The sequence below is a fragment of the Alosa alosa genome, chromosome 11 (genome assembly GCF_017589495.1).
Source record: "Alosa alosa isolate M-15738 ecotype Scorff River chromosome 11, AALO_Geno_1.1, whole genome shotgun sequence".
Lineage (NCBI taxonomy): Eukaryota > Metazoa > Chordata > Actinopteri > Clupeiformes > Clupeidae > Alosa > Alosa alosa.
In genome coordinates this window covers 14,055,831-14,070,373 of record NC_063199.1, presented here as the reverse complement: position 1 = coordinate 14,070,373, position 14,543 = coordinate 14,055,831, and the positions used below count along the sequence as shown (strand labels likewise).

Genomic DNA, 14,543 nt, shown 5'->3' with positions numbered 1-14,543 from the left:
AGACGGGGCCATTAAAGTTCCTGGGGAAAGTCTCATTTCCCTTTGTGGAAAATAGCACACTAAAACAAAATGTGTAACAAATATGCTAGTATGTATTTGGGTAAGTATGGTGAGCTAGGTGGATCTAGACTCTCACTACTGCTGATCAATGTACTGTGATTCTCACCTGTTATACGGAGTATGGTTATAAGGATACATGTTTGCTAAGAGATGGCAGAATGCCTTGGCAACTAACAACCCTCTGGGACCTTGACATTTTGGGAAAAAAGGTGAAGAAAACAGTTAGCTTTGTTATGTTGTTGGAATGCCTTTTACAGTATATTCTTTGAGAAAAATGAAGGCCTGCTTGTGTGGTATGTGTTGGGAATTGAATTACATACTAACTATTTTTGCCACGTTTGATTGTAAGCATGATGAAGCCTGTGATGGCCATGATTTATTTTCCTGCAGAGGAGATATCATGGGAATGTCTTCTTTTCCATTATTCAGGATAAGGGCAACTGCAAAGTGTTTGCATATATTCAGTTGCCTTGGTAACCTGTTGGTTTAGCGCTGAAGAGTTCTGAGGAGAAGGGACTGCAGTGAATGAAGGTGGGAGGGGATCTTTCATTTCCTTCAGGGAATTAGTACCGTGTTCCATTACATTTCTATCAGAGTGCTATTCTCCCCAGCAAAGCAACAGGAAATATTGTATGTGGGCATTTGCCATTGTTGTAAGGAAGGGATTGGAATCGAAGTCCGCTCCTTTGGCGTGCAGAAGCCTGGATGGTTGCTGTAGGTCAGAGCTCCATGATAGATGGAGAGTCAATGATATGAAATCACATGAGCAATCAGGAGGTCCTTCAGGCGGAGGAGGAGGAGGAGAGGTGGCTGAGTCCCAGAGGAAGCTGACCGTTTGAGGAGGACGGTTGGTGGGGGAGGGGTTGGAGAGATGGGCAGGGTGGAGTGTTTACACAAGCAGCTCATCAGAGGGGCCAACCAAGATTACTGCCCCCCTGAGACTGCAAGCGAGGCCAAAGGTGGTGCTGAAGCCCCTCATCACACCTCTGCTCAGAAGAGGAACCTCACACACTAATAGGGCTTGGGGAGTGGAGCGTCAGGTAGCTTGTTGGAGCTGTTAATGAATTAATTCAACAGACTGCTGTGCTGAAGCATTCCAGTCGCCAGAGGACCTCTATGGCAGAGCAGTTATTACCGGTATATTAGACAGGAGGGCCATAGCACAACCACCTGCGCACAAAAGACCAGTGTCTGTCACCATCTGTGTTTACGGTTAAACCTCATTACAGTTTGACCAAATACCTCTTTCCTATGTTACATTATATTCAGAAGATACTTAGCTTTGTTGTCTGCTTACTTTGCTTGTTCATGCATCTCCTAATAACCGGTCTCTCCTTTTTTTGTCCCTTTTCCCCTCCCTCCCTCCCTCCCTCCCTCTCCTCTGTTCCAGAGGCGCCACCCTCTCTGCTCCTCGGCTTGCTATAATGAATAATGAAAGGCTTGCTGAGGGGTTTGGGCGCGGAGCTCTCCTGAACACCTGTGGCAAAGCAAACAGCCCAACTTGACTGATAGCAATAATAAGGAGACATTAATGTGTCAGGTGGAGGAGGGGGGCTACAGAGATAAAAGTGACAGTGTGCAGTCAAAATCTGTGGACCTGGACTTGTACAGGAGCAATAAATCAGACCACCCTTAGTGTGTGTGTGTGTGTGTGTGTGTGTGTGTGTGTGTGTTTGTGTGTGTGTGTGTGTGTGTGTGTGTGTGTGTGTGTGCGTGCCTGTGCCTGTGCAAATGTAACTCTGTGTGTGTGTGTGGTTGTGTGTGTGTGTACAAGGATGTTTGTTGTGTTTGATAAAAGTGTAAGTGTGTGTGTGTGTGTGTCCATGTGTTTGGTGTTTGTATAAGCAGGAGGAAATGTACTTGTGTACATACTTGTTGTGTGTGTGTGTGTGTGTGTGTGTGTGTGTGTGTGTGTGTGTGTGTCTAAAGCTTTATGCCCTGTTGCCTATAGCAGTCTTGACATGTCTTAAGAGCAGGAGAGGGTGGCATCTGGGTGCTGGAGCTGGTCAGGAGCTGTGGGGTTGACCCTGAAGGCCTGTGTCTGTGACAGAAGCCATGCCAGGGCTCTGATTTAGGGCTCTTAGGAAACAAAACACACATACACACACGTTTGATTCAGAACGAAACACAGTTAACCGTGCAGAGACACATAGCTTAAGTACTGTTTCTGGGCGTCAGCCCTTTTCTTCATCAACAATATGACTTGCATGGAAACTGAGTACAAAAAGCACTTTATGGCACCTTATAGTTTTTGTTCAACCTGATTCTATAGAACCACATCACAGTAGAGTGATATTTTTATATGGCTTTCATAGGAAAAACACGAAAAGTCAGTTGATAGAAGAGGTTTGTCGAGGCTTGCCTTTTTATGTGTGTCAGACTGGGAAGTATTCTTTGTAGACGTAAGAATAATTGGTTGATCGTTTTGTTGTCATGACATGCGTTGTTGAGATATGTGCCATTTTTCTGTTGCACCTAATACTGCTGAATGTTTAGAATGACGATGATGCTGCTGTGCACTCCAATATGTGTTTACCCAACAAAAATATCAATCGTTTTAGACCAACGTTGTGTGGGAGACCATGGCAGTTGGGGACAAAAGGCTGTATTAATTCATTTTTCATATCTTGATAATATGTGACATGCTTTTTCAACAAAGCAGCAAAGTTGTACGCTGTGAGTAATCAGTTGTGTTTTGTATGGTTCTCTTCATCTCCCCCTCCTTTCATCTCTGGGTAATTACCATCCGTCTAATGATAGAGCAGAAAAGGTCCAGCCAGATTTCACAAAGACACATAAGAGTTTGTAATTGCTTGGCTTTTATTAATTGCTTAATCTAGTGCAATGTTTGCATGAATGCTTGAGTGTCATGCTTAAATTTGCCTCGCATTAATAAGAAGTTAAGCAGACACAATGTACTGTCACAGTTTACGCAACAGCCATATTATTATTCACCTACTTAATTATTCTGGGAACACATTGGTATGAAGAGAATTTGAGATGAATAAGGCTGATTTTGAAGTACTTGACCGTGCAATTTGAGCTGTGGCAGTTTGATGAGGTATTTAAAGCGGCCTCTCATGTTTAAAAATGAGGGCTGAAATGGCAGCAGTCTTCATCTTCATAAATCGCTCACTTCTTTGAGGGCAAGAACATGAAACCGACCTTACCTTTAAAACAGGGCATAAAACTATTTAGGCAGTATATCTAGCTTTTATAGAGAGCATATGATGTGAATGCACTGCACAGTGGTGCCAGTACCCTGTGTGAGGTATAGATGAGAGAGAGAGCACCTCAGAGCTTTAGCTCAACACAAGGTGACTCAGACTGCTTTGTGGACCAGGGTAGACTAATTGCCAAGTGTGAAGATGCAACCAAAGCAGGGTGGGGTGAGGAGGGGTAAAAAATGACGCGGTAATTGCCATTTTGGCCACTTAATTACCAGTCTTATGCACATGAATGACTCCTGGCAGGCCTCCTGTTTTCCCATGATTGCACTGCATGGGTAAACAAGTTGCCGTGGTGATGGCGGCCCGACAGGAAATCAGCTGCCGGCCCGAGACCCGCTGCCTGAGCAGGAAGTTCAGGAAGCGGACAACATACTCTGAACAAGACTCAGGGCTGGGATTTGAATGCAATGAAACGTGTTGAAGATAATCAAGACTGTTTTTGGTCAATATTAGACCCCCCTAACAACCCAGACCTTGGTGAATAATCTTGCAGAGGCACCCGGCCTGAGAAGGCAGCTGGGCCACTCACGAGGTAAAACAGTTCAAGAAGACGTAGGAATATTTGCATCACAAGGAAAGGAAATAGTTTCTATTCATTTAGAAGTGAGCAGCACACAATGGCCAGACAACATGTAGCCCCTGAAGGCTTTCTTGGCGAGTCTGAGCCACTGCATTAAGTTGCACGGAGGGAGCGTTTTAATGGCCTTGGCTTTTTGTTCGGCCAAAACACTCAAAGATCACAAGTGGAGGGAGAGCGATGCGGTGATCACTGGCTGAATGGATGTTCCCATGTGCCGTAAGCCCTGGCCCAGCCCAGAGGAGAGGGCAGAGGGGGCATCTCTTCAGTGGTTTGTTTTTTACAATTATGTGGAATTAATGGAATGAATGTGGTGTTATCTTGTAATGCAATAGCAAGTAGTTTCAACCTGAATGCCTGAGGAGAGAGACGTGATGGAAGAAGAGAGGAGGAAGATGATTGGATGATAGGACAGGAACAGCCTTACTACCCTGAATACAGCCACAGAGTGAATTAAGTAAATAATTGCATCAATTGCCAACATAACATCACATTAAAATGTGTATTAACTAATAATAAATTGGTTGTATTTCTTTTATAAGACATTGTGTTGTTCTTCTCTTACAGTTAGCAACAAAATTATTCATACCCCTGTCAAATATTGATTTAATGTTTCTCTGGACCAATATGTTTGAGCTGTGATGGCAAATAAAGATGTTTCCATTGATTATTTAAAAAGGGTAGGAATAATTTTGGATAAAATGTTTAAAAAAGATGAAAACGCTTCTTTTTCTGATTCCATGTTTCTACCACATTGTCTTACAACCTTTTGGCATGTGGAAGTGTCATTTTCAGTCAGAACAAACATACTGTATTGGTCAAGAGGAAACCAACATTAAATCAATATTTGCCAGAGGTATGAATAATTTTGTTCCTAACTGTATCTCATATTGCATTTGAGTTTGGGGACTGTACCAGTATTCCTATTACGTCCTACAGTATGTCCTCACTTTAGCCTTCAAAGCATTTTAGAGTTTTTACAACTATTTTTCATACTCTACACATAAATTCACAGACATGATTCCACAACACTGCAATGCCAGTATACCCAATAATAGAAACACAGAGAAATGCAGTAATGGAACGTTTATTGTCAAAATATTGAATAGGAGAACAATATCCAATTTACCTGAACACCCATACTTGGATCCCTAGGAGCAGTGAGTAGCCTTTTCTTTAACCACACAAATGATGTGCATGAATGTGTTGATTGCTCTGTGTGAAATGCAGCATAGTGTGGGAGGCCAGACTCTGGCTTTCAGTTCGCTTGATGCATTTCTCATTTTGAAATATACGATTTGAAACCAATACACTATGTTACACATATATAATGAAATTCATACATGGGTGGTATGTTATTATTGAGGACTTGTCAAAGGTTTTTGAATGTCTGACATACAGCTCAGCTATAGTTTATGCCAAATGTATTCACCAAAATCATTGTAGAGAAATATAAGAATATATTTATGAATTATTAAAATAGAATTTTACACCATCTTTGTAAGCAAACCATTGTACACATAACATGATTTTAATTTGTTGTGCAATGTATGATCTAAATCTGTAGTCATACGAAGATGTTTTAATATAAAACAATGTCAATTTTGAGAACATAAACAGTATACTTCACACTTCTTTCATAACTCTAAACACTTTTGTATATTTTACACCATTATCTTTTAACAGGGAAATATCTGCAAAGCACACACTTTAGAATAAACATATTATGAATGAATAATTAGCATTTTGGCAACATAAAACAGAGCTTACATAAATGTTCCATTCTTAACTTTATAAATATAAATAGAGCTTCCATTAAATTTATGTTAGCGACGGGGAAATACAGGTCAAAAGCTTTTTAGAGAACTGTTTAAGGAATGCAAAAGTTGTCATATTAGCACAAAAGACATACACTGATGCTGTTACATGCCATGCACATTTGCTTTGTATTTTATGGCACAATATATAGAGGTTGAACATCCTGGTGAATTTCTGACATCCTATGTAACAAGAAGCCTCACACCATAGTTAAATTAATTCCATAGTTATGGATATGCCAATTGAGTTCTACTGATTTTAGAAGGGACATGCACACAGTACACAGAGCTGCACTCAGCAGTTTAAGCTCATATACAGTAGTTTCTGATTGTTCCAAGTTCTAGTTGTTCCAAGTTGCCTCTTAAAACAAATCTGAAAGCAAAATATTTGCTTTCCTAAAACCAGTTACCTCGCTGATTGCGGTGAAACTGCACAAACTGAAAGAATGCTTAGGACAACAGCACCCAGTCATTAAGATTACCCTATCACCAACTTTGTCTGCTTGGCTAACACTCAAGTGCTTTTTCCATTCTAGAGAAAGAAAACCTACACAGCATTTCTGCATTCAATACAATGACCTAGAGACAAGTGGCTGTGTTTGGCAGTGGTAGCACACTAAGCTGCATACCTCTGTCTGACTACAGCAGGCTATATCATGAGATTTTTATTCCCCTTCACTTTCATTTACTTCAGGTATGAGTGCACAAATGTACTGTACATACGGTACATCAAAATACAGTTGAGACATAAAAACAGTTGAGACATATGACCAATGAAGTGTATTGCTCCATGTCCATCTGCATCTCTGTTATTGAGTTCACACGTGCTGATTTTTTTCTGTGCCGTTTAGACATCCGTGTCCAGGGGTGGCCGGCGGTTCACCGTGGGCGAGAGGGAGTCCTGACTGTGCGTAGAGCTGATGCCTGTGTCTGAGTCTGTGTCTACGGCGTCCTGCCTGATCTTATCCTCTCCCAGTCCCTGCTGCTGCGCCACGCTGCACTTGCCCTGGCTCTTTAGGGGAGAGGGGCCCGGCTGCGGAGAGCCTTCCCCCAGCTGCAGTTCTCTCAGCTGGGCTGCGAGGACCTGGCACTCCTGGCTCTTGGAGAGCAGCGTGCTGTCGTGATACTGCAGCTCCCTGTCCAGATCCTGTGTCTGGGAGTAGAGCGAGAGTCCAGCCCGCATGCTGCGCTTCAGGTCGGCGCGGATGCTCTCCAGCTCCGGCGAGTCCAGCCCGAGATCGAGAAGCGCCGCTGCCGCGCCCCTGCTGTCGCCCCTGCTGTCGCCCCCAGTGTCTCCTCGTCCTCAGGCGGCCACTGGCCGCTGCGGAGCTCGGCGTCGATGTCCCGGGAGAGCTCCAGGATGAGCTCCTGGTGCCGGCGCAGCTGCTCCTCCAGCTGCTCCACGCTGCCATTGGTGGGCGGGTAGTCCTGCAGGCGCTCCTCGCACAGCGATTGGCCCTCACAGCTGTCTGTCAGGCTAAGGCGGGGCGAGTCGCTCAAGGCACCTGCCCCCCCCTCCACTGCCCCCTCCCCTGCCATCGCTCTGTCCAGCCTGGAGAGCCTTTCGGCCAGCTCGATCTGCAGGTCCAGCTCGCCCATGCGCTGCAGCTGCTGCCGGATGGTTTGATCCTGCGAGATGATGAGCTGCACCATGCCGTCAATCTCCCCTGTCCCCTCCTGCTTGACCGGCGTCGTGGCTGGCGACGACGTTGCCGACTCGCTCTCGCGGCGGATCCGCTCCAGCTTGCGGAAAGCCTTCTTCACCAGCCGCTTCTGCCGCTCGGCCGGCAGGGTCTTGGCGTACTGGGCAGGGCACTGCTCCCAGCGCCGGGCCCTCCCCCCGGCGGCCGCCGCCGAGCGCGACCTAGACGACCTCTTCCCGGCTTTGGCCGGCGGCGCGCACTCGCTGGTCTTGACCAGCACGAACTGGACGGAGGGCTTCTCGTCGCCCCAGGCGTTCCAGAGGCGCAGGATGCGGGTGAGTGGCGGCAGCGCCCGCTCAAAGCCCTTCCAGCGCTCCACCAGGCAGAACTCCTTGGGCTCGCCGTGCAGCTGCCGCCGGCTCTCCGGGAGGCTCCCGTGGTCGTCCAGGAGTGCCTGGACCATGTCGGCACACGTAGTGTGTTTGGTGACTCCACACACCACCTTCTCCTCCTGGCACACACATACCTGGATCTCCTTGCCTGGGGACTCTTCCGCCTCCTTTGATCTGGTGAAAAGAAACCACCAAACACTGTGACTACTGTGGTTATGCAGGTTTCTACAAGGTTGTTGCCTCTTTAACAAAGACGTCTGATCCTTAGTTAAAGTACTGATAATGTGAATGCCTCAGTGATTAATGTTTCATGATAATTGAACATACATTTACATCATTAGCCATCTGTGCCTTTATATTCCCAGGAGTGTGTTTCATATCACCAAGCTCAGCACAGTCTGTGCATCAGCATGTAACAATTACACATATCCCCATAAGCCTTTCTCTTTAGACATGGCACATTACTCTGTCCTGTCAAACAGGCTTTGAAAAAGTGCCTCAGATGATTGTTCCATTTAAGAAAAAGGCAAAAAAGACACCCCTACAGATTCTGAGTAGCACATCAATTAGGCCCTCTATTATATGATCATTCATCATGGTCATACAATTTCTCATTTACAGATTTATTAAACGTGCTCACAGTGATTCCACAATCTGTCTCTTTAACCTCTCTGCCAGGATCAAATGACAGATCCGTTTTAAATATGTTCACATTTTAAGGACTATTTCCCAACATGATGAATATAATTGGCTGAGCTAAATTAGTCACCTATTGATAAAAGGTTACTCATAATAAGCTTGAGCAAAGTCTATGATGTTATGAACCAAAAGTGATAGCAATGAATGGAAATGGAGTTTATGTTAAATGAGGGCCTAAAGCTAAATTCTTCAGGTTTTTTTGGTCTCTTAAAGCAAAAGGGATAGTCTCTCAACATGGATACGCAGCATATCCAATACACACACACACAAACACACACACACTTTTTCATTTCCGCACTTCCATTAATCACTGGTACAAAAGAGGACCATGGTGAACACATAACATCATCGGTATGTGTATCAGCGTCTCATAGCCCTGTGCTGAGTGAGCATGGTGAGGCCGGTTGGGCTGTAAGTCACTGCTGCGTGTCTGACCAAGGTCAGTGAGAATAAGCTCAGGAGACGTAGCAGGCTGCTGCCCCTTCGTCTGGAGGGCGGAATGCACCCTAGGGCAGCACCACACACGAACACAGCAGCACCTTGCCAAGTTACACTGTTTGGTTGGGCTGGATAGTGTTTACGCGTCGTCTGATACTGCTGTATTTTGGCTTGCACGGGCCAAAGGAGCACAAACTGGCCTTTGTGTAAGCCCTTGATGAGAGCCCTCTCAGGAATGTGATACGTATGCAACAATGCGAGCGGCAGGTTAATGGTTAGGGGACCCTGAGAGCGGGATTGAGCAAAAGTAAACAGCAGAGGAATGCAGGTGGCAAACACAGTCGCACCGCCTGCATTTACGCACAGCGACCGTGACCACTTTCAGCCAACCACGGCAGAGAACCGCGGCTGTCTCTTGGGGCCTCAAGCAACATTTATCTTTGTGTGTGTGCGTGTGTGTGTGTGTGTGTGTGTGTGTGTGTGTGTGTGTGTGTGTGTGTGTGTGTGTGTGTGTGTGTGTGTGTGTGTGTGTGTGTGTGAGTGCGTGTGTGTGTGTCTTATGTATGTGTTTATGTGTGTGATGCTGAATGGCAAATGAAGCTCAAATACTTACAATCAAACTCAGTTACTGGCTCCCTTTTGGGTGTGTACACCCTGTTTACATGAAAATGTTAGCACCTCTCACATTCCTCCATAAACGCTGCGTGCACTTGACTGCTGTATGCTTTTGACACGTTTTATTATATCCCTCCCTGAGCAGCCATGCCTCAAGCTGTCTAACCTGCAAGAGAGCGCTGCGTGTGATGTCATTCCCAAAAGCTCAGTGAATGGGCGCACGTCCCCCTAGGCGACGGCCAGACACATATATTTAGGGATAACTGGGAGATCACCTCATAGCTTGAGAACCAGAGCTGTAAGCCTCACCAGGCCGTCTGCGTGCAGGCTGAACCACACAAAGGCGGATCAGTTCGCTGCAGGGCAACCGAGAGGCCCTCTCTCTCTCTCTCTCTCTCTCTCTCTCTCTCTCTCTCTCTCTCTCTCCGGTGTCTCTCTCATTACGTCTCGCGCCGTGTCATCGCCGTTAAGTCTTCTTCACACCGTCGGCCCCTTCAGAGGGCCGAGATGAATGAGGTCACGACAGCTGCGTTCTCGCTCTCCAACCTCGCGGGAACATGCATGGTCACGCACGCCCATTACACAAGCGCAGGGATTTTTCTCACATTCAGCCATAGATTTTTGACACTCGCAAACACACAAGCTGATAAATATAGTGCTCCACAAAAGTACACCCACATGCACACATAAGGTAGTAGTGCACTCCAAAGGAAACCAACAGAGAGCACGGGGAAGCACCTGTGTTTGTGTTCTGTCACAATCACTGGTCACTGGCTACGTCCTGCTCCAAACTTCCTGCTCCCAAATTAGTCTTATTGTGACCGTATGGAAAATGAAATTCCATCTTCACAGTCATATTGCCACAGAGGCAGTTCTGTAATGGAAGCACAAATATGACTGCCGTATCATTGTACACCTGTGTTTTTACTGTGTGTACTGATCTTTGCTCCACTACTCCCAGCTATGATAACAGTGTTTGTAATTACACGGGTCAGTTTCAACCTGCACAATATGATTATACACCAGAGCATAATTCTGGTGTGTATTTGTGTGTGTGTGTGTGTGTGTTTGCTGTACAAATCAGAGTACAGAAATGTTGCAAAACTCTGAGGAGTGCAGTGAGTCTGAACAGGATTGCTGTTGGATGCCAGTGACCAGAGGGGGACCACAATGGAATTAAATATTAAATTAAATATACAGTCAAAGATGATGATGGACTGGGGAATATTGCTCTTGTCATTCCCATAAGCCACCAGAGGTTCATCACAGACATCGCCTGTAGTGATAAATAATATAAATCTGTAGCTATTGATTTGGCAGGACAAGGAGAGTGTTTATGTCACTATGAAGGACAGCAACTATTTGTGTGTCTTCATTCGTGTGTGTGTGTGTGTGTGTGTGTGTGTGTGTGTGTGTGTGTGTGTGTGTGTGTGTGTGCGTGCGTGTGTGTGTATGTTTGTTAGTGTGTTTGTATGTGTGTGCGTGTGTTTGGCCTAAGACTGCAGAATCCTAAATGTGAGGCACTGAACTCCAGGTGAACTTGGAAAAGAGTTGGGGAGAGGCAATGTACTGTAAGAACCCAAGCTGAAGGAGCTGTAAGCACTAATGAGTCCGTTGCTCAGGCAATAAAGCACAGCAGCCTTGGCCAACAGTCCACAGTCTGATCTACATCCACACCAACACACAGCCACTCGACCGGCTCACAGGTGACTCCAACTGACCCCCCCTCCTTTACCTCACAGACCACAGTGGGAGTGGACCCTCTTTGTGCTGTTTATCATACTTTCACTGAAAGGCCTCGTGCAAGGCAGAACACTCTACCAAACACAGTCACCTGCATGTGATTTCAACATGTCGTTACACGTGGGAGACCTGACATGTTCACACTCTATGCGTCACTTCGGATAGCTGTGTTTGCCTACCCAAAGAGACCCTGAGAGCTCATGACAACATTTGGGAGAGAAAAGACTGTATCAATTATGTTATGTTCACCTTTTATGATAGTCTGTAGAGACCCTGACTATCTACATAGCCATATGTAATGAGAGCTCCCCTCTGTAATCATGTATGCATACACTAATGCTGTACAATATACAAGTGTCTGCAAGAGTATTAGATATGGATGATTTAGCACATAGCCTAGTTGATGCTTGTTCCTTTTCCGAGAAGTATTAAAAGACTTTAAAACTGGTATTGTGTAAACATCTCTTATGATTAAATGAGAGATTGAATTTACATGACAGATAAAAAGGAAAGTATATTTAAAAAAAAAAAAAAACTTGTTTGTGCCTAATTCCTGCTTAAACAGCTTGGGTCCCAGTGGAATACCAAAGGCAGTGACATCAACACCACAAAAAAGGGATTTCCTGACTCTTATCTGGGGAGGATGCAGGATTTTGATGAGAAAAACATAACATTTTTTCAAGAGGCCTGTTATCTCTTGGGAAACTGCCGTGATAGGCATCTTCATAAAGACAAAACACACACTCTTTCCCCCCACTCCCATAGCTGCAGCTCTCTAATGAGCTGACACAGGGGTGGTGTTCAAACACTCATCCAGTTGGAATGATTTTGATGATAAAGTCATTACCATCAATGGTTCTCAATGATAATTGCTTGAGACAACACTAATATTCAAAATGTAAACTGTTCTTGAAACCAAATCCAGTTTTATCAAGGAAAAAGGAATTATTTTGATAATGCTAATTGATTATTTTTAACTGAACAAGATAGTTCTGTTAGCTTTTGCTAAACTCTTACATTTAATCCTCTCTATTTGTATGATACACACATAATCATGTTTACTGTCAAATCCATGTATTGTTAAAAACATTTCTTGCTGATAATAGTCTCAGTGGGTATGTTGTATCTTAATGATAATCAGAACTCCATGGCCAGACGTATCTTTGAACTGTACCACTCTAGCACTGTGCAGCAGACAATCCCTTCTGTGGTCAGGATGAAGGCACACGTTCCAACAGAGAGCACACTGCAGTGCTTATTATCACTAAATTATCACTCACTAAAATGTCCATCATCAGAAGATAAATGGATTCTTATTGCAGATGAGCAGATTCCACAGCTTCAATTAACCTGAGACTGTCTGACACAGTGAGCAGCGAACTGTGATCTTATTCATAAACCACAAGCAGTTGTTAGGGAACCTTTAATGTGGGCCAGTCATGGAGTCAGCTGGCTGTCTTTTCCACTGACACCACACTTTTCCAGACAATATCATGTCCAGCACCGTGCTGCTTAAACAAGCTGCGGCAATTAACTTGTTTGAAATCACAGATATTAATTAGCCCCCTCAGTGAGTATGGTAGATCACATAGGGAAAGCTGTGCATAGTTCAAAAGCATACCAGTAGATATGATAAAACAAACCTGAGCAAGTATGAGACTGTTTTCCAAAAACATATCTGAGAGCAAAGAGGGTTCAGTATAAACTGCCTCTGATATGCTTTTAGATCCCGGCACGATAATTACAGTTGGCTTCGGCAGCAAAAGGCAATTATGTTGCAACTTGAAAACGAACACAATTTCCCAAGCTATCAAGACCATTTGCAGTTATCAAAGGTGTGGAGATGGGGGCGTTCAGAAACTTCAAATATTGATGTCCACTGAGACAGCATAATCTCATTTTGTATCCTAAAAACAGTAAAAGCTGAATGGGATGACATGACATGAACATGACTGACTGACATAGCAACATACATCCCGAACGCTGACTTGGATGCTCTCTGAATTTATCAACACTGATTTAATTATAGGCCATCCATCATTTATGACTCCCAAACACATTCAAATATTCAGACTAACACTGAAGCAAGTACATCTCTGACACCCTCAATAACCCCAATGGCTCTTGTGGGGCCATGAAACATCAAAAAGCTGAATTCAGCCAGGCATGCAGGGTACTCCGACTGCACCGTATTTGTGAGTTTCATCTTAAAATAAATCAGCCAGTAATTACAGGCTTTGTGCTATACAAAACAAGCAGGTCAGCTTTCATTAGAAAGAAAATACTAAATGTGCTTTTGGCATACAGGGATATATGATCCTTGGTCTAATGTTTCACAGGTCTCATCTTGGTCTCATCTTTCATTGTCAAGATGAATTTACTTCATCTTGACAATTAACAACCCCCAAAAGCTAAACTTCAGCCTTGAACAACAACTTAGGCTATTCAATATACCTTCAAGAAAAGGACCACTGACATGAGTCTGGTCATGAGTGATGCATTTGTGATTTTTGTAGGCTGCAGTGAAACTACTTATTTTTGTCCCCTGAAGAATGGACACACACACACACACACACACACACACACACACACACAAAAACCACAAACAAGCATACAAACTCACCCACATTCATGCAAATGCTGTAATTATATTAACTACATGCCAGATAGCCTTCCTTTACACTACATAGAACCAGTAACGTGATACTCAGCTACCATAACCACCAGCTTTAACTTAAGTAACTAGACAAGAATACAAGAAGGCGTTGCTGCTTCTATGTTTAAACTAAAGTATACTTCTCAAAACAATACTGAAATAAAACAAAAATGCTCCATCTATTTCCAAATCATTTGTTTATATTGGCTGAGGAGATAAAGAGTTATTCTATCCATCTGGATGAACTCTTCCAAAACACACTGTTAAAAAACGAAGACAACACATCTGCTAAATATTGCCTAAAGAATCACATTCGCTTAAAAAGGGTAAATGTTAAAAGTTGACATTATGTCAAACTACGTTTTCATAGCCTATACAAACTTGACAAAAACATGGCACCAAAAGACGATTAAGTTGGCTACCTGTTTTTCAATCGCGCTTTTAAAAAATTCCTTCCAAACGGAGCCATTGCAAAACTCTGCTGTCGAGGTCCAAGGAAATTAAGTTTGTTGCATGGCGTAAAATCTGTCCAGTGACCTTAACTTCACGCGGGGTTACGATGAGCAACTGAGAAAAAGTTGAAGAACTCCTGAACTACGTGATTAGGTTGTTGAAGCGCACTTTTCGGGAGGGCCGTCCCACCATGGTAATGAGGGTGGCGATGTCAGCGAAG

At 44.2% G+C, this 14,543-nt stretch overlaps 1 protein-coding gene across 1 annotated transcript; it reads right to left on the bottom strand.

Annotated features, from left to right (window-relative positions):
- Positions 1–4,938: 4,938 nt before the first annotated feature.
- Positions 4,939–14,452, bottom strand: rassf9 (Ras association domain family member 9). The gene is given in 3 exon segments (XM_048256244.1): positions 4,939–6,914; positions 6,917–7,893; positions 14,293–14,452. Coding segments are annotated over 3 exon segments (1,407 nt in total). The 5' UTR covers positions 14,340–14,452; the 3' UTR covers positions 4,939–6,531.
- Between the last annotated feature and the right edge of the window lie 91 nt (positions 14,453–14,543).